Genomic DNA, 25,822 nt, shown 5'->3' on the forward strand with positions numbered 1-25,822 from the left:
CACTTCAGGATTTCAGACAGACAGACAGAGGCTGTATAGTTTAAACAATTTTCATTAATTCTGTATTCTGTAAACATGTTATTATGATTTTGTTCCTGTGTTTGCCCCTGCTTTGTGTTTCTGAGTTTAATGAGAAGTAGGTAGCAGCAGCAGCCCATGGGGCCCAGTGCTTTTCAGAAATAACTGGTAAAGTCATATTGAATTCCCTGGTATAAAGGATAACCCTGCAGGTCTCCAAATACCACTAATCTTTCTATTTAAAAGGGAAGGAAGGAGTCTGAAGTATGCCAGAAAGAATAGGAAATGTGTAGAGAGCTCAGATAGGCGACATTTGGGCTACTTTGGCATAGAGTTAATTCATTAAAGTTAGAGGCAAAAGATTAAAAACAAAACCAAAAACCAGTCCACATTGTGTTCGCTGTGCCCACAGTAAACAAGTGGGGCGCGCTGCAGGCCTTCTGCAGCAAACAAGTTTCTACTACTCAGGAAATGGAGATTGTTATATTAAATAAAATCATTAGTGTAAAACTAAGAAAAATTATTCAGCTCGAACCATGGATTCTTTACAGAATATAGTTTTCTAAAAGGAAAAGCAAAGAAAAAAAGCCGGGCAGTAGTGACTCCTGCCTTTAATCTCAGCACTTGGGAGGCAGAAGCAAGCAGATCTCCATGAGTTCCAACCCAGCCTCACCTACATAGCAAGTGCCTGGACAGCCAGAGCTACACAAAACAACCCTGTCTCAAGAAACATAGCTAATTAGTTATAATAAAATTAGTAATAATAAAAATTTAAAAAAAACCACTTCTGTTAGATGAAAGGCCTTGGGATCAATACCCAGGACTACAGAAAAAAAGATTGTAAAACCCCTGGTAAAAAGCCCCAATCTGTTCACTGTATAAGTTGCAATTACCTGTCATTTAGAATGAGCCTCTCTGATATAAAAGGATTAAATCACCCTCTCTTTGTCACTAGCTCGCTATGTAGTCAGGGATGTCACCTTGAAATGCATGGATCTCTGTTTCCCCAAGTGCATGGGTGACTTGGACCACCATGTCTTATGTCTTAGCCCAAATTTTTGTAACTAACTGCTTTACAAAATGTGTTTTTCAAGCTTCTGTTTTATTCTTGGTAACAACAGTTTTTAAAGGGTGTTCTGGCCCCTGCCCCTCCCCTGGTGCTTCCTCCACACTCTGAAGACCTTGCTTCCAGTCTGGCATTTGAGGGTCCCCACCCACCCAATTCCCTGAAAAGGTTCAAGCCTGGCTTGCCCCATCAAATGTGTTCCACACTTTGCTCCCTCCAAGGATGCCGCAGTGTCAGGGCACATGGGTTTGATGCCATTTCCACGCAGGCCTCTGCTACTTCCAGTGTGGTCCAGGTCAGCTTGGATTGCTGTGTGCCTAGGAGCTCACGTGGGTGGGGTGGGGGTATCCTAGCGACCACCTTATAAACTCGGTGGGCCCAGCATTTCCTGGCTTTTCTCCCTGATCATGCAGACTGCCCTGAACAGACCAGAAGTCGACTCCCCACAGCATTAGGAGGCTGGTGAGGGCCTCGGAAAGGGGTGCGGTGGAGCCGACTCCGGAAGTGCGGGCGCCCCTCTCTCGTCCCGGGGGCCGAGCGGGGGCGGCGATGACGCGCGGGATGACGCGGGCCATGCAGAGGGCGGCGGACGTGGCGGTGGCGGGCCCGCGTCCGCGGAGGCCGCAATGGGGCACCCCTCAGCGCGACCCCAAGGCGGGGGCGCGCACCGCTCAGCCCTCCACCCGGGCCCGCGCGCGGACTAAGGGGCTAGCAGGGGCCCCTCGCGCCTCTGTCGTGTCACCAGACTTGGCCCCTGACATCTTCTCCCTGCGGGTAAAGCTGGAGGAGACCGGCGAGCTGTTCCGCGTGGCCAACTGCCGCAACGACATGACGGTGCGGGAGCTCAAAGAAGAGCTGGATCTGATGGTCGGCATCCCCATCAACCTACAACGGCTGCATTTCCTGGACCAAGGTGGCCCCTGCCCAACCCCTTCCCGCACCCCTTAAGTTCCTCCCATACAAGGGCCCCAGCCCACTTCTGCCCTGGGTCCCCAAGACACATTTAACTATCAGAGGACCCCAGGTGACCAAGTCAACCCCAACCACCTCGAGCCCCATCAAGAAAAGCCCCTTGGAAGCGCTGGCCACTCAAGGGCTCCCAACTTGAGACACAGGGTTGTCTGATGAGACCCCAAATATGAAGGTGAACCTGGTTGACAAGCATTCTTTCTGTCTCAGGCTGCAGTCAGTCATCCTTGAGCAAGTTCAGGCCACTCAGAACATCAAATCTCAAATCAGCAAGGCTGACCTGGCAGCCCAGATCCTTTCTCTTCATAAGGGACCCAAGCCCCAAAGACAACTGTATCCACTTAAAATTGCACACTTGAAACAAAACTAGGCCTAAATAACCCCCCACCCCAAATCAAGGACAGGCCTTTCTCTATGATAATCTGGATTCAAACCAAAACCCAAGAGGTGAACCCAACTTTTCTAGCCAGCTTGTCTATGCAAGCATTCCAAAAGCTGAGACAAAGCTGGTCTTAAATCCCCAAACAGAGCCTAACTGCCCAAAATTGAACCCCAAATCTCCAAGCTAACAATAACTAGCTTAGAATCCCAAAACTCCATCAACTGTCCACACAAGGCTACACAAACTCAGAAGAAACCAGCTAGACCCAGGACCCTCAAGTGCCAGAACAAAGTTGGCCAAGACTGTACCCGGTATCCAGGGTCATTCTTACTGCCTCAGAAGCCCAAGCCCTCCACCCCCAATGGCTACTAAGGAAACTAAAGATAAAATTCTACCCACCTTAGGAACCCCCAAGTCCAGAGCAAATGTGGCCAAATCTTCAGGCATACCATGACTGTTTTAGATGCCCCAAGTTTCCATCGGCTGTCTACACAGAGTTGTTAAAACTCAGAACAAGCATCCTCATACTGGAACCCCCAAACCCAGAACAAAGCTGAATGTCCACATCTCCTTCCCAAAGACCCCCTCCCCAAATCACACTGACTATGTATTCATTCAAGGATGCTAAAATTCAAAATAAAACCTGCCCATCCTACAACCCTAAGCCAGAACACACCTACCCAAGCCTGAACCCACAACCCTCCCAGGCTAGCCACTCCTTCAGCTCCCCGAACTCTTAAACTCAAACCTTGCTTGTCCTGGAACCCCACACCCAGAACAAACCTAAATCCAAGTTTAAACCTCAAGAACCTAGGCTCTCTTAGGACCCCAAGTACTCCAACAACTTAATAGTAAACCAAATGCTTCCCACATTGGTACCCCCCAAATCCTGGGTATACCTACCTAAGACTGAACCCCAGACTAGCCATCGCTACTTCAGAACCCCAAATCCTCCAGTAACTGCATTTACTGCAACTCCAAATCAACCCTACCCACTTTAGGACCCCAAAATCAAAACAAGTCTGACCAATTCTGAGCCCAAGCCCCCAGGCTAACCATATGACCAACAGGACCCGGAATCCTCCATGGCTGTGTCCACACAAGGATACCGAAGGCCGAGACAAACCCTGCCCACCTCAAGGTCCTACAGTCTGTCCACGCACTGCTATGTTTGAACCTCAAGTCTTCTAGCTGCCCTGGCCACACCAGCACCCTAAATCCCAGAGCAGACTCCGCCCACAGAGCCTATGTACCCAATTCTGAGGCACCCCTCCCCCAGCTGTCACCATTCATCTGTGCAGCCAAACCCCAGGCTACATTAGGATACTAGAGCCTAAGATGGACCTTGCCCACCTCTGGACCCCCAAATCCAAACCCATCTCTGTCCACCTTTGAAAACCATCCCTCAAGCTCCCCATAACTACAGCAGGACCCCAGGTATCCTCATAAGGGCCCCAGGGACTAAATAGATTCTGCCTACAGAAGCCCCATCCCTGCCAAAGTGAAGTCAAGCCTGCCTCTCTTTGATTTCCCACCCCCACGAAAACCCTGTGTTGCTGAGCATCTCAAAGCTGACAACAGCTGTGTCCCTGTGAGAAAATGAAGGTTCAAAGCAACCTTGACTCATGACCCACCCCCCAAAAAAAACTCAATAGAGTTCCTTTAGCCAAACCTACTCATATCAGAACCCCAAATTTAGAGCAGACCCTGTCACTAACAAGACCCTAAATCTCAGGGAGAGTTATCTGATTTCTCTCAGTTGCTTACCAACCACTACTGCCTAAACCAGTCCCTGCAGGGACTCCAAATCCTGCCACAAATCCTAAAACAGGACCCCTAGCCAGACAGCAAACTTTGATCTCCTGGGAACCCCTGACCCAGAGTAAATCCTGCCCTTACCAGGACCCCAGAGCTCAAAGCAAACCTTGTCCATGCTTATTAGACTCCAAGTTCTGAGCTGTGTCCTTCCCGCACTGGGGGCTCACAGGGAGCCCTGCAGATCAGAGCCCAGTCCCTGCCGCTCTCTTGAACCTGGACCCCCACAAGCCCCTGTCTAGACAAATTCCCTAGGGAGGCACTCAGTGCAGGCTAGAGGCTCTACAGCCTGTCTGTCTATGCCCTTCCCTCAACCTGGGGACTTAGTTGTCCCTGTCCCCACTCCCTACAATGTTTAGGATATAAGAAGAGGGTCAAAGCCCCCCTGGGCTCCATCATCTCCCCACCTGATGGAAGTCAAAGCAAAACACTTCAAGAAAACAAAGATTTCAAAACAAAACAAAAAACTCTGGGCTGCCAGGGGAATGTGAGCAGCCGTGATCCCGGAGACACTGCAGACTACTGCAGGGCCCGGGAGTGATGGAAACAGCTCTGGAAGCAGCCTGTCCCCACACTCAGCTCAGCGTTCCTAGGCGCTGCCCTTCCTGGGCTCAGTGTCCTAATCTGGAGAACAGAGCCCCCACTAGCTCTAGAATTCTCTGTGCTGTTCCCTCTTGGACAGGAATGACTCTGCAAACTGCCAGTGTGTAGGCAAGGCCAAAACACTTTTCCATGCCACATGGATTTAGTTGAAAGATGCTCTTTTATTTATTTAGCAAGAGGCTGTGTTTGAGCCTGTCTGTAGCTAGTAAGTTATGAACGAGGCGAGGTGTAATAGGGGTACTGGGCAACAGCTCCCCAACAAGGAATTTAAAAAGCACATGTCCTCCTAACTCTGGACCCCCTTTTTGTTCATTTCTTTTCACCAATGAACAATAAATTCAAGTAAGCTGAGGGGGGATGAGCAGTGGGGTGACTTCACTCTGATGTCACAGTGGTAAGACTCAGCAGTCACTTAGCAACTGTTGGAGGCCTGACCCCTGTGCTACGCCGACTGTGGCTGGCATATCTGCCCACCTCCAAGGTTGCAGAGGGAAGGGCAAGTGAGATCATGTCGAAAAGCGTCGCAAAGGCCAGGTCTAAAGGAGTCAAGCAAATTCATGGGTGAGTGGTGCCCCTGGCGATCGTTTATCTGCTGATAATAGTGGGATTTGTCTGAGCCCAAGGTAGTGGCTGCCCATCTGCAAAGGGAATATGCCAGGGATTGCACAGCAACCGATGTGAGTGGAGAGACCCATCTCCCCTAGATGTCTACAAAGTGGCTAGAAAGTCAAGTTGACTTAGAGCGGTGACAGACTGACTCAAGTAAGAGAGTTGCTGACCAGAGTTCTCTGTCTACCTCCTCCTTCGAGTATGGCCATCATGATGGTGCCCACAAGTCTGGTGGGATTGGACATTGTCGCCAGGCCTAGCCTCAGTAGAGGGAGAGCCATGTAGGCTGGAGGGTCATTGTGAGGATTCAAATATGTACCCCTCAGGTCTGGCCTAGAGACCCAAAGTAATTATCAAGAAACCAGAACACTCACAGATTCTATTTACCTGAAAAGAGTACTAGGACAGCCTGGGCAGACTGCTTATCATCAATCTGAATCCTCTGTGGTTCCTAAAATAGCAGGTGACAGAGAAACGTGTATGTGTTTTAAGAGAAACTAAATACCACTACATTTTTTAAAACGGTCCCTTGCGCAATACCCGTTCAGCTATCCTTCCCAGAGCTGGTACCTCATATATTTCAGGGTAGGTAGTCTTGAACTCATGAGCCTGTCTCTAGCTCCCAGATTCTAGGATTGACAGGTGTGTGCCGCCAAGCCTGGCTGAGCCTGGGTTTATGAATATGGGACTAGATCCATGCTGGGGCAGGCAAGAGTTCTGACACTCGGGTCCAAATACAGTGAGTGTTGATATGGGCTGCTGATGTCACCACAGGCTTGTATGGGGACAAACTCGTCCCCATCAGGGGCAATGTCTAGGGGACATCCTTGGCTGCAAGAGCTAGCAGTGGGTGCAGCTGACATGGTATGGGCAGAGTTGGTAGGAACTGGTGCATGGGACAGAGAAGGACACCTAGTTGAAATTTTCAGTTAAGCACTTACATGGAAAAACCCTGACGTGGGCTGTCTGTCATTTGCAAGATCTTTCATGTCACTGTCATCTCTTTAGCCAGCTAACGGCTACATTCCCTGGAGGTATATAACTTGCTAAGTACCCTGTGATGTATAGCTCAAATTTAAGTGGTTCTATTTGTAGAGTTTACCTCATAAAACGATTTCACTGACTCATGTATTTTTCCCCAACAGGACAAGCTGTAATTACAAATTTTTATAAATCATTGCTTGTGTGTGTGTGTGTGTGTGTGTGTGTGTGTGTGTGTGTGTGTGTTTCTTTTTTTGGGTCCAGCTTCAATCTGAGCTGAGCCAAATTAATTTTCTAAAAAGCATTAGCAGCAGCAAACAGGCAACTATCAAGTGGGATTTTTGTCCCCCTTTGCTCAAGCTCTTAAAAGTATCTTTGTGTGATTCAAGGCCAGACCCTTCTAAACTGATACAGTGATTTCTCTAAGTCCTAATTTTATTAAAAGGAACCATTCTTCCCCATAGGAATTTTGATGGATGACGCCACCCTGAAGTTCTACGACGTCATCTCCGGAGCACTTATTTCATTATGTATCTGGCATTATGATGGTTGGACAGAACTGGTTTTGGCTGCCGTGGAAGGGGACCCCAGCAAGGTGGTTTCACGCTTCTTTCAATATTAGGGTGCGAGGGATTCAAGCACAAGTATTTGAATAAAGGCCTCAGAGTAGGGAAGAAAGACCAGCCTCCTGGACGGACAGTGTCCAACCACTCTGGGCTTATGGGTCCCCTGAGTTTACTTATTTACAGTTTATACACCCACGTACTCCACCCGTAGTGGTACCCAGGTGGTCCGTTCTCTATCCACCATGTTGGTCAAGTTGAAAATCAAATTTAAGCCTAGTAAAGAACAGGGGGCTGCAGTCCAGTGCTCAGGGACGTGGGTGCAACTCTCTGCCATACCCAGGTTTCTGTATGATCCGGGGACTGGGGGTCCAGCCTCCTGGCATGGCGGCCTGCACCTGCCGGGCCTCCTGCTGGGTTATCTGTTGGCCCTTGGGGAGAAAAGGAAGGACAGGAATTTCTACCCATCTATGAAGATGAATGGTTGGCACCGGGACAAGGGTGTGCTTGTTCCTCAGAAGACTCTGAGGATAGAGCTCTGAGATCCCCAGGAAGAAGGGGCAGTTTCCTGGTGGGACCAGTGGTCAAGGGAAGGTTGGGTACAGGGAGAGGTGTTGGGATGTATCCAGGGAAGGGTGGGGTGGTAGCGATCCCTGTATCACAGACCCTGGGCCTGAGGAATCTTATCTAGTCCCAGCTGTAGAATGTCTTCCAGCTACTTCTCTACGCCCCCCAGTTTTCTCTCTTTCCTGGAAGTCCAGTCAGTGCCACTGCACCCTCCTTCCTGATGAGGTAGCTGCTGCCCTCCATTCCTTGTGCAATTGGCCCCACTGCCCTTCCCCATGCCACCCTCTACCTGCCCCAAACAGCCCTCTCTGTGGGACCCATGGCCCTCTTCCCACCCCTGAAGAGTTGTGTTTCCCCCAGATGCTTCTATGATGGGCTATCTGTCTGCCAGCCAAGTTCAGAAAGTTCCAGAGACAATGGGCCCCAAAATAGACTGGACAGACAGAAGCAATCATTGCTCCAGGAAGACCTCCTTTTTCTGGGGTTCCTTCTGGGGGACCACATTGTGTTGGCTTGCATTTTTCCCCAAGGGCCACAAACATCTTCCTCTAGACACACTAGCAAAGTTGTTTTCTACTTTCAAAACACTGACAAGAAGGCTTGTCTGTGGCCCAGCCTGACTTGGGGTAGCTGCGCTTTGTGAGTGTGCATTGATGCCCATGCAGTGTTTTCTGCCAGCATCCCTCTAGTCCTGCTGTGCACCTTGGTGTGGGCCGAGCAAACCTCCTCGCGTGGTAGGGTGTGGGTCACAGTCTGGAGACAACCCTGACCTATTTCTCTCACCTAGCTGTCATGCCTTGGCATCAGTGAGGACACCTACTACCGAACAGCGAACTCACAGCATTTTAAGGGTGAGAGGTGGAGGCAATGGACAGCCCAGAGGGCGTTCGTGGCCTTGTACATCTCTGCTCACAGAGGCCACGTGGATGCCGTGCGGTATCTTCTAGAGCTTGGTAATTGTGCAGAAAGCACGACCTGGTCTGGTTGGGAGGACAGAGTGGCCTGCCTTACTTGTCTCTCCAGCAGTGGCAGCCTAGACCCTAGTCCTCTCATGTATCCAACATGTCTCCTGCCCTGCTGGCCTCCTTGGTCATAAGCTACTCATAGCATGCCCATCAGCGACTTGCATTTCTCGGGCCAGGTCTCTAGAACATTCTGTTGTGGCAGGACAAAAATCCCAGGACAGTGAGACACGGGGGCAGGGCCTGGATAGGTTCCAGAGGGTTTGCTAGTTTGTCCTTTCCATGCATGGTCTGTCTTCATCCTTGCCCTGGCTGAAGGAGATTCTGCAATTGTCCAAAAAGACCTTAATTTGGGTGTCACATGGAGTGGCCAGCAGGCCGGCTGAATATCCTTTCAAATAAATGCTCACCCATACTCTATTCCCATCATTTCTCCACTTAAGGGTAACTGTCTGTCTCTCTGTGAAAAGCTGTAGCGAGCAGTGTGTCTAGGCAGATGTCTGGGAGGGATTTTTGTTGTCGGAAATGGTGCTCTGATTGAAAGAGAACCCACTAACCCATCCCACATCCCCTATCTTCAGAGAGCTCAGAAACACGGCTTCCTTGGGAAAGGGGTAAGTTATGACAAGTGCCTCTGGCTTCCTAAGCTACCGCCTCCATGTAGGACCCCTTCCTTTTCATCTGCAGTCTTGCTCCTGGCATTCCCCGCCCCGCTTCTAGCAGGCAGGGTAGGACACAACTGTCTAGGGCAAGACAGGCTGCTAGCAAGCCATATCTCGGCCACAGAGCTCAGGGTGATTGGCTGATAGTACCGTGTCCTCTGCCATCCCACACTTTCTTTCTGCACTTCTCTTCTACAATGAAAGATGGGCTTTCACAGCCCAACAGTCCTTTAAGCTCATAAAACGTCATCTTCGCTCTGATGGAACTGTGATGTATTTGAAGGCACCCGTTAAAAAAATGACAGCCGGCTTTGCAAAGTTTTCCACCCTCTGCAGCCACCACGGGGGTGGCAGGGTTGTGCTTGCGTTCTGGGAGCCTGCTTAAGCGTCATCTCACCAAGCAGCCATAGCTCAGCTAGAGCGGCCGCAGTGCCAGCTGGGTGGAATTGAATTGTCCTGTTGTCTCTGACATGATTTTTTTGTTACGCAGAATTTGATTCAATTCCATGAGTCCATGCTGGACCCCTGTCACTAGCCCATCCATCTGCAGGAGGCAGTGAGAATCCAGGTCTGGCCATGCTCAGGCTGCTGTCCCCTGCCACCTCCCCAGTATCTCTAGCTGTGTGCCAGAGATAAAAAGAGCAGTGCTCAAACCATGTGTGTTTATGTCCTCATGGATCTTAGGAGGGAAAGCGAGCCCATGCTTACAAATGACTAATTCTGTAGCCACTCACATATGGGATGCCTTAAACCCAGTGCCTACAGAGCTTGTATGAGGTAATGGTAGGGGCTGCAGGGAGAAAGAGCTAAGGAAGCTACTGAAACCCTTAAAAGGGGAAAATGCAAAAGGGTAGTCTGTAACAGGAACAGCATGTGCAAAGGGCCTGGGGCTAGATGCAGAATGGTGCATTGAAGGGTTAAGGCAGGCGGTACGCATGGAGCTGGGGCTTTGGAAGCAAAAGGAATCAGTAGACAGCACAAGGGAGGGATGGAAATAGTGTTGGAATAAGCAAATGCAGTGAGATAGGCAGACAAATGCATCAAAGAGCGCTCCGTGTGCAGCAAGATTCAGTGATAGGCTTGAAACAGGAGACTGAGTGTGCCGTTCACTGGATGTCCCACGGGGCCAGGCTAGATGGGAGGGGCGATGAGCTAAGGGAGGCCACCAGGTCCCTGGGAGCAGCATCAACTCTCCCTTGTGTTCCTGCCATAGCCTCTGGTCCCTTTCTTCTTGTACCTCAGCGTCAGATGGTGGGACTCCTGGCCAGGAGAGCACCGCACTCCAGCAGGTCTTTTTAATCTCACAGGAGCAGACTGCCTGGGCAAATCACCCCTGGGCAGGACACCTCTGCATGTGGTCGCAGCCTCGGGCAAGGTGGAGTGCCTGGAGCCCTTACTGGAACATGGCGCCTCCATCCATGACAGAGACATGAAGGGTGAGACACCTATCACCATCGCGCGGCGCCTGAAGCGCAGAAATCTCGAGCGCAGGATGTACATCTGCTCCTGGATGATCAAATCTGGGAACAAGAACCCCAACTTGGTAGTGAGGGAGGCTCCAGAGAAATCCAAGACGAAGGTTGTGTCAAAGTAGAACTCGATGTAGCTCCCCTGCGCACCTTTGCCCATCATGCTGCTCTGGGGTGACCTTAGAGCCCCCATGGTGGCACCCATGTCACTCATTAGGCAACAAAAGAAGGGACAGATCTAAATCAGACGCCAAATTGGTTGTCGTCTTACCAGTGTCTCTGGGAGGCTGTGATGGAGCAGGTGAATTGATCTCTTTTGTAAGCCACTCTGTGCTCACCAAGCCGACAATGCCAGCCTTTAATTTTAAGCTTTTTGAATGTGGCACCCAATCATACCAGTTGGGTTGATGGTAGCCAATTATCTCTCCCTTGTGAGGCCATCTAATGCACCAGAATAATAGGAGTAATAGCAGGAATGATAATAGCACCCGTTACCAGGCAGAGCGAGCACGGCCTACTGTAGGTTGTGAATCTGTTTGTCAAACCTGTGCGGCTAACCATTTCCATGGCCAGGGATGGGCCCCAGTTTTGGCTGAGCCAGCTCTTGGGGGTCTTCTGCTTGAGTATGAGGCAGAAGAGAAACTGGGAGCGAGGTCTGTGAACCTCCAAACATAGCCTACCACAGGGCTGCTTTCTTATCATGACGAAGAGGCATGAGGCCTTAAAGGTGGAGAAAACAGCATAGGAGACAAAAAAAAAAAAAAAAAGGCTGGCAGCCTCTTCCTGTGGTGCCAACTCAATGTCCCCCACAGACTTCAGGCCCCTCTCTCACTTTCCCAAACACATTCTTTCCCTGGGAGCCTGTCGGTGGCCCCAGGCACTGCTCCGTCTTAGACTGTACCCTAGAGCCTGTCACAGTGGTGGGTGAACCAAGTGCAAGGAAACTGGGGATGAGGCCCAATGCCTGAAAAAAGGGGACGCTGGGACCCAGCAGTAACAGGGAGCCAAGCCAAAAGCTTGCTAGATCTAGAGCGTTCCCGAACTGAAACTTGACTCCCGTGATAGTTTACCACCATGACACTCTGAAGAAGTAGGACAGTGTGAAAACACAGTTGCTTGCCGGTAGATGGTTGCTTGCTGCTCAACTCTTGGTTTCACTGGAAAAGTGCTAGAAGGAACCTGCATCCCGTTAGGATGACTCCTAGTTCCCAAGTCTGCAGTGTAGGGATGGCCACAGGTCCTGCAGTGGCACGTAGCCTCCACCTTGTCACTCCTAGTTGGCCATATGTGTCCCTGAATCTTGACACAAGTTCTGAAATCCGGGTATGGTGTCAAAGGTCTTTTGTCCGTCAAGTTTCCGGAGGTGAGAGTAGGTGAGAGGGGTGTTGCACTCTGGCTGCCCTTCTTTCTAACTTCCCCAGTTAACTAGACCTTACTTTAAAATTAAGACCTTTGCTGACAATGGTCTTAGATCAGCCAACATGGCTGTGCCCAGTTAGAGTCAGGAAAGCACATCTCAGCATCAGGGATGTCAAACTGAGATTTTGGCAGACATGCTCCAAAGTCAATAGGCAGATATTAAACAACCCCAATCCATTGGGTCGGGTCACTTAGCTAATGAGGTGTGCGGATGGAGGAGTCACATGGTACCCTTTTAACTTAACGAGTGGAGTCCCTCCAAGTCTCGTGTGTTGCCAGGAGCTTGCTAAGCAGTCTTTGTTATTGGAAGAGCCAACTGCCTGGCACGAAGATCCACACTTTTAGGGACAAGCACTCCATTTCCCCCAATTCAATTAGACACTTGGCTAGACAGCCAGCAGTGTCAAGCTTTCTGTGGTGACATGTTCTCCAGTCTGGGGCAGGGTCACTTGGACACAGTTCTGGGTCCTGAGGACACTTCATCAGAGACAATTTTAACACCTTGTGTTGGGTCTTAGGGTACAGCTTGTGTGTGGAGAGCTCTCCTAGCATGAACAAGGCCCCAGATCCTGTTCCTAGCACTGTGAACATACATGTGCACCCCACCCCATCCCACAGACACATGTACTTGCATAGCCCACAGAAATAAGCCCACATCACAGGCTGTACAGGGTACGTCAACAGCGGTGCAATCTGCCATTGGTTGATAGAATGTTATGTTTGAAGCTGTTTCCATACGTGCTTTGAAGAGTATTGTTCATACTTCAGGAGCTAACAAAGGTCAAGGGAAGGTCAGCCCTCAGTGTTTCTTGTTTGTTTTGTTTTGTTGGTTTTTCGAGAGATGGTTTCTCTGTGTAGCCTTGGCTGTCCTGGACTCGCTTTGTAGACCAGGCTGGCCTTGAACTCACAGCAATCCACCTGCTTCTGCCTCCTGAGCCCTGGAATTAAAGGCATACACCACCATGCCCAGCCCTGTCTTCAGTATTTCTTTGGGACTGGGATCAAGTCTGGAATGCTGAGGGAGCCATGCTCTGCCACATCCTGGGGACAACATATGTACGGGCTGGTCTTCCGGTCACCAGGGACCTCACTTTTTTGTTTGTTTGTTTGTTTGTTTTTTGTTTTTGTTTTTGTTTTTGAAACAGGGTTTCTCTGTGTAGCCTTGGCTGTCCTGGACTCTCTTTGTAGACCAGGCTGGCCTCGAACTCACAGCGATCCGCCTGCCTCGCCTCCTGAGTGCTGGGATCAAAGGCATGCGCCACCACTCCCAGCCTCAGGGACCTCACTTCTGTGGAGTTGGAGGCACGGAGTACAGGACAGTGCAGCCCTCTAGGCTCATGTGAGTCTTGGTGGGTCTTCTCTGAGCCAAGGTCTCTTGTAGAAGATGGGAGAGAGTCATTCCTGCCCCCTGCCCCCAAGGTGGCTTAAAAGATTGAGAAGTATCCAACACTTTGAGATGTTGGCTGGGAGCCTGAAACACTGGAAAAGATGCTTGGACCACTGAAAGAAGAGACAGAGGAAAACCCACTTGGAGTCTTTTTCTGGGCACTTCTTAGTTCTGGCCTCTGAACTCTAATGACCAGTCCTTGGATCTTAGTGCCCTGGAAGTGCTAGGGTGTATCCTTGACCTTAGGGGGAACATGAAAATGATTTCTCTCTTCATCCTTGCTAGAGGCATAGCTCACCAGTAGGCCTCAGGGCAGCCTGGTAAATACTTCTGGTAAGCCATGCCACAGGATGGCAGTGAAGAAGATGGTTGCATTGGTCATCAGGTTTCTTTTGGCCTTGACTACAAGGGCTCTTAAAGTCTGTCCAGTGACCAGTGTGCCTTTTCCCTCTTCTCCTCTAGTAAGTCTCCAGCCTCTCTTCCTGATTGGCTCTACAGAGGTCATTGCAGCTGGCCTCTGTAATGGAAGCCAATGCAGTGGGAAATGTTAAAAAACAAACCAAAAACAAGACAAGCTAAGCTGTAAGTTAGCGCAGCCTTTATGGCTCGCTTGGAACTGAGGTGGTGGGCCTAGTCTCTCAACTCTTCAGCCCTTGGTGTCTCCACCCCCAAGTGTCATCAACAGAGAGTAGAGCTGTCCCTGTGCCCTTGAGTCCTTTGACCTCCCTGGATCACGCACACGGATGCTCCCTCTGTGTTTACTAGGCCAGTTTCCAGTGCATGGGGAAAGAAGCCCTCTTGACCCTGCACAGTTTATGCTGAACACTGGGTGAGCATGTTTACCCCATTGCAGCCTCTCTGAGTCCTGCAGTGTAGACCCAGAGAGCCTTGCTCTTTGTCAGCTAACATGGATCCCTCCAAGCCTGCGCCAGCCTCCACTTGAAATCCAAGTAAAGCCAACTTCCAAGAGGCAACTGTGTTCTGCTGCTAGTGTTGCCTTGCCTTCTGCATGCCATGGACTAGAATTGTGCCTCCCCCAACGTGTGTGTGTGTGTGTGTGTGTGTGTGTGTGTGTGTGTGTGTGTGTGTGATTGGGGCCATACTCAGAGCACAGCCTCTGCCTGTGGTTTCTTAGATACCATCCACCATGTATTTAGCTTTTGAAATCAAGTCTCTAATTGGCCTGGGAGACTCACCAAATAGGGCCAGGCTGGCTGCAAGTCCCCAAGATCTGCTTGGCCCTACCTCCTTAGCAATGGGATTACAAGTACTTTGTCTACCACCATGATGAACTTTTTTTTTCAAAGATTAAAAAAAATCTATATAGGTGTTTTGCCCTCACTTGTCTGTGCACCAGATATGTGTCTGGTGCCTGCAGAGCTCAGACAAGTGTGTTGTATCCCCTAGTACTGGAATTAGAGATGGCTGTGAGCCACCCTATGAGTTTTGGGAACTGGACTTGAGTCCTCTGCAAGAGCAGCCAGTGCACTTAACCATTGGAGCTATGTCTCCAGGCTCCGTGCTGGATTTCTTTATGTGGGTCCTGGGCCTCAAACCCAGGTCATCATGCTTGCACAGTAAGCTTCGCTGACGGAGCCATCTCCCCAGCCCTCCTCTGCATCAGCTGTGGGACCTCAGGACCAATGGCAGCCACCTGAGACCCTCAGCTCCCTCCACCGGTCATGTTGGTGGAAGAGACAGCACGTGGGGGTTGACTGCTACACCGACCCCTGAATACGCTGGCTTTGTGGTTTGGTACACACATTAGATACTTCCTCTGCCCCCAGGTTATGTGGCATTAGGCTGGCCCGGGCCAGCTCTTGGGGTCTCAGTTGTCTCCTGTGGAGTGTTTGGGGTAATAAAACCTGCCCCATTGCCATCCGAGAGATGAAACGCCTGGCACGAAGCAGACATTTGAAAAATGACAGGCATTATTTGTATTATTATACCACCAGCACTTAATTTGCTTAAAATGTTTACTCGCTGAGAATCGATCCCCTCCTGGATTCCAGAGAGACTCATAAATCCTCAGCAGCCCTGATACAATAAGAGTCTCCACCCAGCGCAACCCTTATACAATAAGAGTCTCCACCCAGAACTAATAACTCCCAAAGTGGGAGATTAATACTTTCCCGTAAACTTGCTGGTCTGGACATTAAGTGGAAGGCTTTTTCAGCAACTCATAGAGCGCCCCCAGGACAGAGCTGCTGCAGAGGAACAACAGGCTCTGAGGCAGAGGAAAATTCCAGTCTCCAGCCTCTGCCTCCGCAGTGCGCATTGAATACAGAGGCAGCCAGCAGAGGGCACAGAAACCCATTAACATTTAGCAAAACACCGCGGTTTGTGTTCTGCGGAAATGTCAGGGATGCTGCTATCTGCGTCATTTGAAAATTCAAGAGTGGGGCTCAGTTTGGGGGGCTCGAGAGTGACGTTTTTGCCTGAGCCCTGGAACTGTCTGCAAAATGAGCACAGGGAGCACATGCACTGGCCAGGGGGACACGTGTATAGCCCTCATGACATCCTGAAAGGGGTCTGTCCCCCTTCATCACTCCAGCAGCATACATCTGGCCGTGGAACAAGAAGGCCCAGTGTCCCAGCTGCCCCGGGAAAGCACAGCACTCTGTCCCCTCAGTGTCACCCCTGACTTGTTCAGTTGCTATACATTCTAAATTAAGATGGGAAAAATTATAAATACCAGCAACATCTGGGGCTCCAGTTTGTAAGTATCTGGGAAATGTCACAGGGGCATTTAGAGAGTTCCATATACTTGCAAGGTTATAATTGGCCAGTTCCTGTCCAATCTGGACCCACCCACCCCTGTTTTGTAGAAGTCCCAGGATATGAGACATGTTTACATATGTTGAAACGGCTAGGACAGCAAGGCCTTCGAAGTATTCCCAGTGCTCAGAAGGGTGGTGCTGGGAGGCACATTTTGCAGCTGTTGAAAGATCCCAGAGGGTTGGAGGGATGGGATTTAAGAGGGTTTGCTGCCCTTATAGAAGGCCGGAATTCACTTTCCAGCTCAAAACCACCTGTGACTCCAGCTCCAGGGTTTCTGCTGCCCTCTCCTGGTCTCTGTGGTCACTGCACACATATTGCATAGACTTAATGCAGACAGTATAAATGCACACAAATGCCACACGCACACACATGCATGCACTCACACACATTTTTAAAAAATCATTTGCAGGTCTTGGAGTGTAGCTTAATTGGTTGTGTAACGCTTCTGAAGCTCCAGGTTCAGTCCCCAGCCCGCCAAAAACTGGGTGTGGGTGTTTAAACACAATCAGTCTCAGCACTTGGGAGTGGAGGCAGGAGAATTTTAAATTCAAGGACATCCTCAGCTACGTGGTAGCTTACCTCTAGGCAATCATGGGCTACACAAGACCCTGGTTTTTGTTTTGTTTTGTTTTGTTGTTGTTTTAAAAAAAGATTTATTTATTATGTATACAGTGCTCTGGCTGCATGTACACCTGCAGGCCAGAAGAAAGCATTGGATCACATTACAGATGGTTGTGAGCCACCATGTGGTTGCTGGGAATTGAACTCAGGACCTCTGGAGGACCAGTCAGTGCTCTTAACCCCTGAGCCATCTCTCCAGCCCCATTTTTTTTTAAAAAAAAGACTTACTCTTGTAGGCTGTAAGTATACTCCAAGGGGGTAGTCAGAAGGTTGTCTAGGATGTGGCCCCAGGGTTGGAAACATGCACTTGGTCCTGAAGTCACAGTTGTGAAGAGACACCCTGCATGTGTCTGTTCATGTTGACTTGAACACCAAGAGCACACTCACAGTGCATACACACACACACACACACACACACACACACACACACACACACACACAGAAGAAAGGAGACTGAGGGCTGGGGAGTTGGGTCCATCGCATTGACGACCAGGTTTATTCCCAGAAAATAAGAGGCGAGACTGATGGAGACTGGCTGTTGATCAGCCATTCAAGCCTACTTGTATGAGTTCTAGGCCAGCAAGAAATCCTGTTTTTAGCCGGGCGGTGGTGGCGCACGCCTTTAATCCCAGCACTCGGGAGGCAGAGGCAGGCGGATCGCTGTGAGTTCGAGGCCAGCTTGGTCTACAAAGTGAGTCCAGGATGGCCAAGGCTACACAGAGAAACCCTGTCTCGAAAAACCAAAAAAAAAAAAAAAAAAAAAGAAAAAGAAATCCTGTTTTAGAAAGCAAAGAGGATGGTGTGAGGAGAAGCACTACTGTGGACATTTACCCTTCATAGATGCACACACATGTACACACATGTATACATATACACACATGTACAGTATGCATACACAAGAACACACACACAGGTACATGCACATGAACACACACACACACAAATGAACCTACATATATGCACACATGCAGGTGCACACATGAACACACATGCACAACACAATACACATGTACATACACATGAACACAAACACACACATGAGCACACAAGCTTATGTACACATGCTCACACATAGTCATGTAATAAATACAATACATGCACACACATGTGCATACACACAAAGAAGAAAGGAAAAAGTCCCCTTCTACCACAACTCTCCAAAGCTGGAGAATTTTGACAATGAGCCCTCCCAAAGCATTCTGGGTATGCTATCAAAAGCATTGAGGTAGGGATCTTAGGCTCTGAAAGCATTAAGGGGATGTTGGTCAGCTGAGGAGCCCTGGGCATGCCCATGGGGCTGAGCACCGTTGTGCAGTGAGGCTGAAGGGTGGGTGGCCATGTACACAGACTCCCTAGATATCTCCCTTTGGATACCTAAGACAGGATCAGCGACAGGGGCCAGTCTCCAGAGGTTCCAGAACTTTGTAAAGCTCCAGTTCCTGGATTCTAAAAGGAAAATCTCCCAGACCGGCTCAGAGCTGGTCTCCGCTGGGAGGTGCTGTTGGGGACGGCTACTGTAGGCCGGAGATGGAGCTACCACCAGGTGTCGCCTGGAGACCACAGATGGATTTCCAGTCAGTTACCAAACACCTTTTCACCCTGGGTTAGACCTTTGCTCCCCAGGCTTTCTCACTTGATTCTTACCTACTGTTCTCATCTTTGCATAGCTGAAGAATATGTTCTGAATCATGTAACTTTGTATTTTCTTTTTCTTTCTTTCTTTCTTTCTTTCTTTCTTTCTTTCTTTCTTTTTTTTTTTTTTTTTGAGATAGTGTTTCCTGTAGCCTGGGCTTCATGATCCCTACTAGACCCCAGCTTACTGGCCTCCTCCAGGGGCTTAGCTATCATGGTCTCAGGGTCAAGGGTAAGACATAGCTTTAAAGGTAAATCTACTTTTTGTTTTAAAGAGTCTCACTGTTAGGAATCTCTGGCTGACCTGGAATTCAATATGTAGATGAGGTTTGCCAGGAACTTGTGGAGATCCACCTGCCTCTGCCTCCCTAGCGCTGGGATTAAAGATGTGCGCCACCACACCTGGTTTGTAAAACCTGCAGTTTGACAGCCAAACTGAGGGATGTCTAAGACCTTTCCACCGTAATGAACATTTCAATGCAACAAGAGAGGCCAAGCATTGCGCCTTAGTAAAGAGTAAACCATGTGTGCTGAGGTTTAAAGACATGCACCCACCAGAACCACAGCTTTTACCAGTGTTTAAAGGCTTAGGAGTAGCATCCAGCCTGGCTCTATAAAGTATCAGCTGGAATTTTGAGTATGTTCCCACCTGTAGAGAGTCCCTCTTGAAAAGAAATGAATTCCACCTGAAGACAGAGAGCATCAGCCTCCAGATGGTGGAAATGTGCCCTCGATTCAGGGCAAGGAGGCATCTAACTTCCTGCTTGCTGCTAGTCAAGAGACCAGAGATATGCTGGGCCTCTGTGCTGGTGTGCTAGGGCCTGTCTGGCGTCCATCACCACCTTCCTTGGCTCAAAGCCATTTCTTCCACAGAGAAAGCAAGCCACATGGCTTCTTTAAATCCTCCCTGGTCCTCACCATGCCCCTGTGCCACCTTTCACACAGCGTTCTCTGTCTTGGCCTTCTGGCACCTGCATCCCACTTTGTGTGTTCTTTTGTTTGAGTGTTAGTATGTGCAGCTGGGTGTGGAGGCCCAAATTGGGCAGCAGTTCTCTTTTTCTCACCCTTGGGCTGGTGAGATGGCTCCATGGGTAAAGGAGCTTGCTGCAAAGCCGGATGAGCTGAGTTTGATCCCTGGGACCCGCATGATAGACATGAAATGGCTTCCTCAAATTGTCCTCTGATTGTCTCCATATGTCTCTCTCTCTCTCTCTCTCTCTCTCTCTCTCTCTCTCTCTCTCTGCCTCTCTCTCTCTCTCTGTCTCTCTGTCTCTCCCCCCCCCCTCTCTCACACACACACACACACACACACACACACACACACACACACACACACAATGTAACACAAATTTTATGAGTCTCTCAGTGGAACCTAAGGTTACTGACTCATCTACCCCAGCTGACCATCAAGGAATCCTCCTGTCTCCGTCTCTCCGGAGCAGGGTTCAAGGCATGGGCTACAGCATGCAGCTTCCATGGGTACTATGGATCTGAACTCAGATCCTCATGATTGCACAGCAGAGATAGGAAGCCACCACTGCACAACCCCATCCCCAGCAGGCTCGGAAAGGAAGCATGGAAGCCCGAGGAGAGGCTTGCCAAGACAAGGCACCGAAGCGTGGTATGGAGGAGGGCTCAGGTCAAAGGTCAGAAGGCAGCAAGTGTTGGTGGGAAAGCGGGGAGGTCCCGCCAGTCTTCTCTGCTAGAATAAGCCATGAGACACTCCAGAAAAGAGCATGGGTGTCAGATACAGGCTCACTGTGAGGCCTTGCAAGTCCACTCCATGGTACACACCACTGAGAGCTGGAGCTGTGATTCCATGTACAGATATGTTCATAGCACCTCCATCTACATAAGCAGGATGATCTAGCCACACAATTTGAGGTGCTTGTGCAGAGAAAATGACTTGGCCACATATGTGCGTGTGCACACACCCGCCCCCCAAAAGAGAACAAACAAACGAAACCTAAAAAAAGTTTTAAAACTAAAGCCAAGTAATTGATCAACCCAGTTACCAGCTTCAGATAAACCCAAGGCAATAGGAACCTTAGTAGTGGTGGCCAATGGGGAGGGGCTGCTAGAGGGGGCCAGATGGGAAGTGAGTTCTAGTAACCTGTGGGCAGGAATGCAGAAGTTAGAATACTTGATAGAAGTGATCAGCTGGAGTACAGCATTCTAGAAACTTCCAGATTGTGCACGTTAAATGAGCAACTGTTTGGCATATTTCAGAGCTCTATTTAGTTTATATGTATGCGTGTGTTCTCATTCCTAGGTTGTGTGTGTGTGTGTGTGTGTGTGTGTGTGTGTGTGTGTGTGTGTGTGTAGGCCAGTCTAACACACATGCTGGCTTACCTCAAATAGACGCAGGGCAGAGGGGCAAGGACAGCAAAGAGAATCCAGTGTTTGACTCTAGTGTGTTTGTGGCCAGGATCAGGGTAGCTGGGCACCTTCCAGGTTCAGGTCTCAGCACACCTGGCTGTTACATGGCCCATGGATATGTGTGCCCACCTTGGGGTCCGGAGACCCCTCAGTGTCTGAGTTTCTCTTCAGAGTGAGGCATAGCCTGGGTGTCTCCTTCCTGAGTCAGTTCTGACACACTTGCTGGTGCTTTGTTCACTGGATTTGCCCCAGAAGGCGTTAAGTCCTGAAGAACGGGAAATGCAAAAGTGTCCAGTCTTCTCTCTAGATGTTTCCAAGGCCACAGGGGCTGGGGGAGTGAGGAACACAGAGACGCCAGATAATTTAATATCTTCCTAACCCCTGCCTTCTGAGGGGGGGGTGATTTATTTTGGGAAAGGCTCTGCATGGTGCAAGGGGCGGGGTGTGGGGAATGCACTGTTTCTCCTCCAGGAAGTACAGAAGCAGAGTTGGAGGAGATGCCTACCAACAGCTGTCCGAGTCAGCCCCAGGGGGGGATGTCCTTGACCTTCTGGGTCTCTTCAGGCCCTGTGACCATCCCTCGGAGGAGAAAAATATCTTGCCTGGCATAGTTTTCTGTGTATATTATAAATATATGTATATATTTAGCAAAGAATTGAGAATCCCTCGGGAACAAGAATTCCAGCATCCTGTTTTCACAGGTCCTGAACAGAGATAAGAATCAAATTTAGCCAGCAACCCTGATGCCATGAGACTTGCACCCTGGGCCAGCTCCAGCATGTCTTTCCTTTTCCCAGAGCTGGCGGCCAGATGGACGTGCAAGCTTTGGGGTTTGCAGAACTTCCTTTCTTCCTGGACTCTCAGAGGTCAAGACTAGCCGAAGGCAGGCGGGAGAGGAGGTAGGGGCCCTGGGCTGTCTGGAGAGAGGCTCTGTGGCCTAGTTCTACAGAGAGGTGGGGCCCATGTATTTGGGGGGAACCCTACACGGCAACATTGAATGCTCAGATCGTCTAGGTGCCCCTTTGCCCTAAGTCAGCCAACTCCTCGCTGTATCTCAGTCAGGACTGAGTGAATCGAAGCCTGGTAGTCAACCCGGCAGACAAATCAGTTGAGATAGTAAAGCAAGCCCAGCACGCACAGGCGTGTTGGGGGGAGGGGTGTGTTGCTGGCAGGAATATTTGTTCTCAGTCACGATCACCCTGAGAGACTAGCAGAGTGGCTTGCAAAGTCTGAAGCTGGTTGCACTGGTAGTCACTGACCATTTTGGCCCCGGATCATATGGCATGGTGACCTTCCAGAGTCCAGCCCTGGTCCCCAAGGCCGCCCAACCTCCTACCAGCCCCATCTCAGAGCAGCACCCCTCTCCAACCTTCCCCACATCCTCTGAGTGGTCTTCAAGGCTGGGGTTAGCCTCTCCTCTCCTTCTACCCCATGCATCTCATACAACCCTTGGTGAATGCCACTGTTAGCATCTCTCACTGTCAGAATGATTATTCTGTTTAATACACACACACACACACACACACACACACACACACACACACACACACACACATATATATATATATATATATATGACCAAATTTCCCTGTGCCTTGACCCTTCCATGACTCCCTGCTGTCCGTTGGATGATGACAGAGTCAAGACTGAGGCTTTACAGCTGTCCAGACTCCAGTGAGCTCCTGGTACATCTCACTCAGGGTCACACTGCTCCCCTCTGAGTCTCACGAACGTACACTCTCTCCGGTTCTTCCCATACCACGCCCCGACTGCCCAGGGTTCTCTTGACGCTCTTTGCCTAGCCGGTTCCAATGTCAACATCTTGGTCGCCTTCTCGGCTTGCTCCCTAACGACATGCGGCTCAAACAGGATGGCTGGAGACCAAGCCGCCATCTTGTACTCTTCAAGACAAAGACATTTGCAGAGAGCTCAGCTCTTATATTTTAAGGAACCGAGAGGCAACAATAGTAGCCATCACCTAACTTTTCCTAATGTCACTTTAGCATGTTCCGTTATTTTTCAGCCGAATCCCAGTGGACATAGCCTTTTTTTTTTTTTTTAAGGTAGCCCCTCTACACAAATATCTACATGTCTATACACAGAAGTTCAACTGCTTGGTGCGTTTCTGCACCCTGGATTTTATGATGGATGTGGCTCCATCTCATGGAGACTCCTGAAAGAGGCCTGAGCTAGGGGGACAGCGTTCGCTCAAGAAACTGAGAAGAGGGCTGCTGCCACTTTTTTCTGTACCCCAAATTCACAATTTTACACTTGACTTTGTAGGCTCCCCTGCCTCTGGACTTTGGGTGTGGCCATGTATCAAGTTGTACCTCCAGCTTCGAGGAGAAAAGAGGGTGGCCCCCAGAACCCTCCCTCCCTCCCCTACTTCTCCAAGTGTTGTCGCCACAGCTACGAGAAGAGGTTGAGGGCAGATGAAGAGACACAGGAGCAGGTCCCCTGAGACCCAGCTACGGATGCGTGCGTCACACATATGCTTGGTGCTGAGGACCGCGCCCCGCAGCTGGTTCTCCTGAAGCAGCAACAGAACACCTCAGTCAGGCAGGTTTTAAACTTTAGACTTAGCGAGAAGCGGGTTGGCATCTAGCTCTCTCCAAAGCAGCCCCTGGGTCCTTGTAGCCCTCTCAGTCTGACCCCTTGAAGCGGCTGCACTGCATCCCGACAGCACACAGCATGATAGGGATTCAGCTGGGGGGGGGGGGGGGGGAGAAAACAAGAGTTCGCAGATGGGAGGCTAAGTTGGGACCGATGAGACAAGGAGAGGCAGGAAGAGTCCTGGGTGACAGGGCCCCTGTTAGGCGCCAGTACGGACTGCTACAGTAGTCTGGTAAGGTAGGAAGGCAGCCTGGGCCCCGAGCCTGAGGGTGAAGGCAGCCTGGGCCCCGAGCCTGAGGGTGTTTCCTGTTAAGGGACCATGGGCAGAGAACACCAAGAGCAGCTGGGAGTGAGGAATTCTGAATTCAGCTCCGGAAGCGTCCTGGAGGAAAAGCCATTCAGAGTTAGGCAGAACCTGGCAGGCCGAGGAATGAGAGTGGTGATGCTGGTACGTGTCTGGACCACAATAGTGTTCAGCTCTTCCCTCTGACCAGAGGGGGTCGGAGGGGCGGGGTCTGCCCAGAGGGGCGAGGTCTACATAGATGGGGCAGAGGTCGCCATGTTTCCAGCTTCTCACACCTGTGACTTAGAACCAAGAAACAGCCACTCCCTGGCGATAGGTGCTGAGTCTTCAGCACAAGAGCCTGGCTGGGATCCTGGCAGATGTGGCCTAGAACAGTCAGTGATGAGGCATCGACAGGACATTCTTCTCCCCTTCCTGCCTCCGACCCTGAGGACACCTGGGGTGGACCCTAAGATCCGTAGCAACACAGAGATGATGTCACACACAGTTTGCTACATCCACACCAGAGCTTCCAGGAGATGCTGGCGTCGACATCGATGGTCCTTAATCTGCCCTCATCCCCATCTTGTGTCAGGGCCTAGTGGAGGAAGGCAAGAATGCCAGGGTCTGTCACCAGGTTAGTGTGGTATGCAGTTCTCCTGCACGGAGACAGATCTTCCCGCGGGGGTGGGGTGATGGTGGTGGGGAGGAGCTTTGTTGTTGTTCCTGCACTGGGCATACTTTGTGTGGGGGGGTGGGGGGTGGGGGTGGGGTGGAGTCTCCACTCCAAGGCCAAAGCTTCTCTGAGTCCTACCTCAGAGTAATGATGCCAACAGCACTCATGCCCACTGGCTGCTCACATTGGGTCACACTCACAGCCCAGATGCCACAGAGTCCTCCTTTGCTTGCTGGTCCTTCTGGGGCCCCAGAAAATCCCACAGACCTTTTTCTACCCCATACAGTTTGAGGGCCTCCTGCCTGTCACACACATGCTTCTGAGAGGGTGGGTACGTTGGCTGCTGCTGCCCTCTGCTGGTGACACTGGGTCCTGCCACAGGTCAAGGTCATTGGGATGTAGCATAGGGAAGAACTGGGTGTCCCTGAGGTCTGTGTAGCTCAGAGGGAGGGTGCTCTCCCCACGTGAGGGTCCTCTGCTCTTCCTCCACCCTTCTATCTTTCTCCTCCTGGGCAAGTGAGGGGCTGAAGGAGATAGGGCAGGGCTGGGAGGTGTCTGGCAAGAAGGGACTCTTGTTGAGTGCCAGGGCTCCGTTGAGATGTGCCCACAAAGGCACAGGGTAGTTGCTGTGACAGGCAAGACTGCTGTAGCTTCCTGTAGGCAGATTTTCACTGGTGATGGCAGCTGTGCCGGCTCTTGTGAGGCTGGTGTGCCCACACTAGGGAAAAGGAGAGCTCTTCACAGCCTCTTTCTTCACTGCGAGGGAGCAGGACGGGTGGGCCGGAAGGCTGAAGAGGCTCTTTTGGATGAAGGTTAGGCAGCCTTTGTCCTCCTTTGCTTTGTTTTGAAAGAATGGCAGGCCAGCTACCCACCTAGGAGTGTGAGTAACAAGCTGCTCCCAGTGTGTTGCTGTGGGGGACATGTCACCCATGACTGCTTCTCAGGGTGCTACTGTCTTTACTCAGCTTTCTGTGGACCCAGGACTAGCTTTCTTATCTGAGTAAGCAAATGCACCAGTGAAGACAGAGCCCCCTTGTGTCACTTGGGACATTTTGGGGTATAATTGGCAGAAAATCACTATAAACTTGCTTAATTCCGAAGACAGTACTGTTGGCTCTGGGAGCCTCAACAGTCTCAGGGGTGCCCCCTGGATTTCTGGGCTTTCAGGAGTGACTGATACGGCAGTGTGCCCCTGCCTCTTCCATCCTGACCACAAGAAGCTTCTTTTCCTTCAGATGTGCTCTGGCCCGTATCTATGAGCCTCCACCACAGGATGCTCTGGGGGCGGGGGTGGAGCTGGGGGAGGGGAGCGGAGTCCTCAGAGCTCAAGACCGAGAGTGAATAACTTTACATCTCCATCAAATT

The 25,822-nt window shown here is 50.4% G+C and overlaps 1 protein-coding gene across 3 annotated transcripts; it reads left to right on the forward strand.

Moving 5' to 3' along the window:
• The first annotated feature begins 1,636 nt into the window (after positions 1 to 1,636).
• ANKRD60 (ankyrin repeat domain 60) lies at positions 1,637 to 13,050 on the forward strand. 3 transcript variants are annotated; one of them, XM_084775318.1, is made up of 4 exons: positions 1,645 to 1,997; positions 6,908 to 7,038; positions 8,361 to 8,526; positions 10,505 to 13,050. In XM_084775318.1, exons 1-4 carry the CDS (start codon positions 1,646 to 1,648, stop codon positions 10,789 to 10,791), a joined length of 936 nt encoding a protein of 311 aa, XP_084631444.1. In that variant the 5' UTR covers position 1,645; the 3' UTR covers positions 10,792 to 13,050. The 3 variants fall into 3 exon arrangements, with proteins under 3 accessions (XP_084631446.1, XP_084631444.1, XP_084631445.1); XM_084775319.1 differs by lacking the exon at positions 1,645 to 1,997 and adding an exon at positions 5,235 to 5,414; XM_084775320.1 differs by lacking the exons at positions 8,361 to 8,526; positions 10,505 to 13,050 and having other exon boundaries at positions 1,637 to 1,997; positions 6,908 to 8,354.
• Positions 13,051 to 25,822: the final 12,772 nt, after the last annotated feature.

Source organism: Acomys minous (assembly GCF_964271855.1).
Source record: "Acomys minous genome assembly, chromosome: 3".
Lineage (NCBI taxonomy): Eukaryota > Metazoa > Chordata > Mammalia > Rodentia > Muridae > Acomys > Acomys minous.

Excerpts from the sequence above, each read along its gene's own strand:
- ANKRD60 (XM_084775318.1), top strand. The coding sequence starts at position 1,646 with ATGACGCGGGCCATGCAGAGGGCGGCGGACGTGGCGGTGGCGGGCCCG. Across the intron at positions 7,039-8,360 it reads TGGAAGGGGACCCCAGCAAG|CTGTCATGCCTTGGCATCAG; the intron begins GTGGTTTCACGC and ends TCTCTCACCTAG. Across the intron at positions 8,527-10,504 it reads GCGGTATCTTCTAGAGCTTG|GAGCAGACTGCCTGGGCAAA; the intron begins GTAATTGTGCAG and ends TTAATCTCACAG.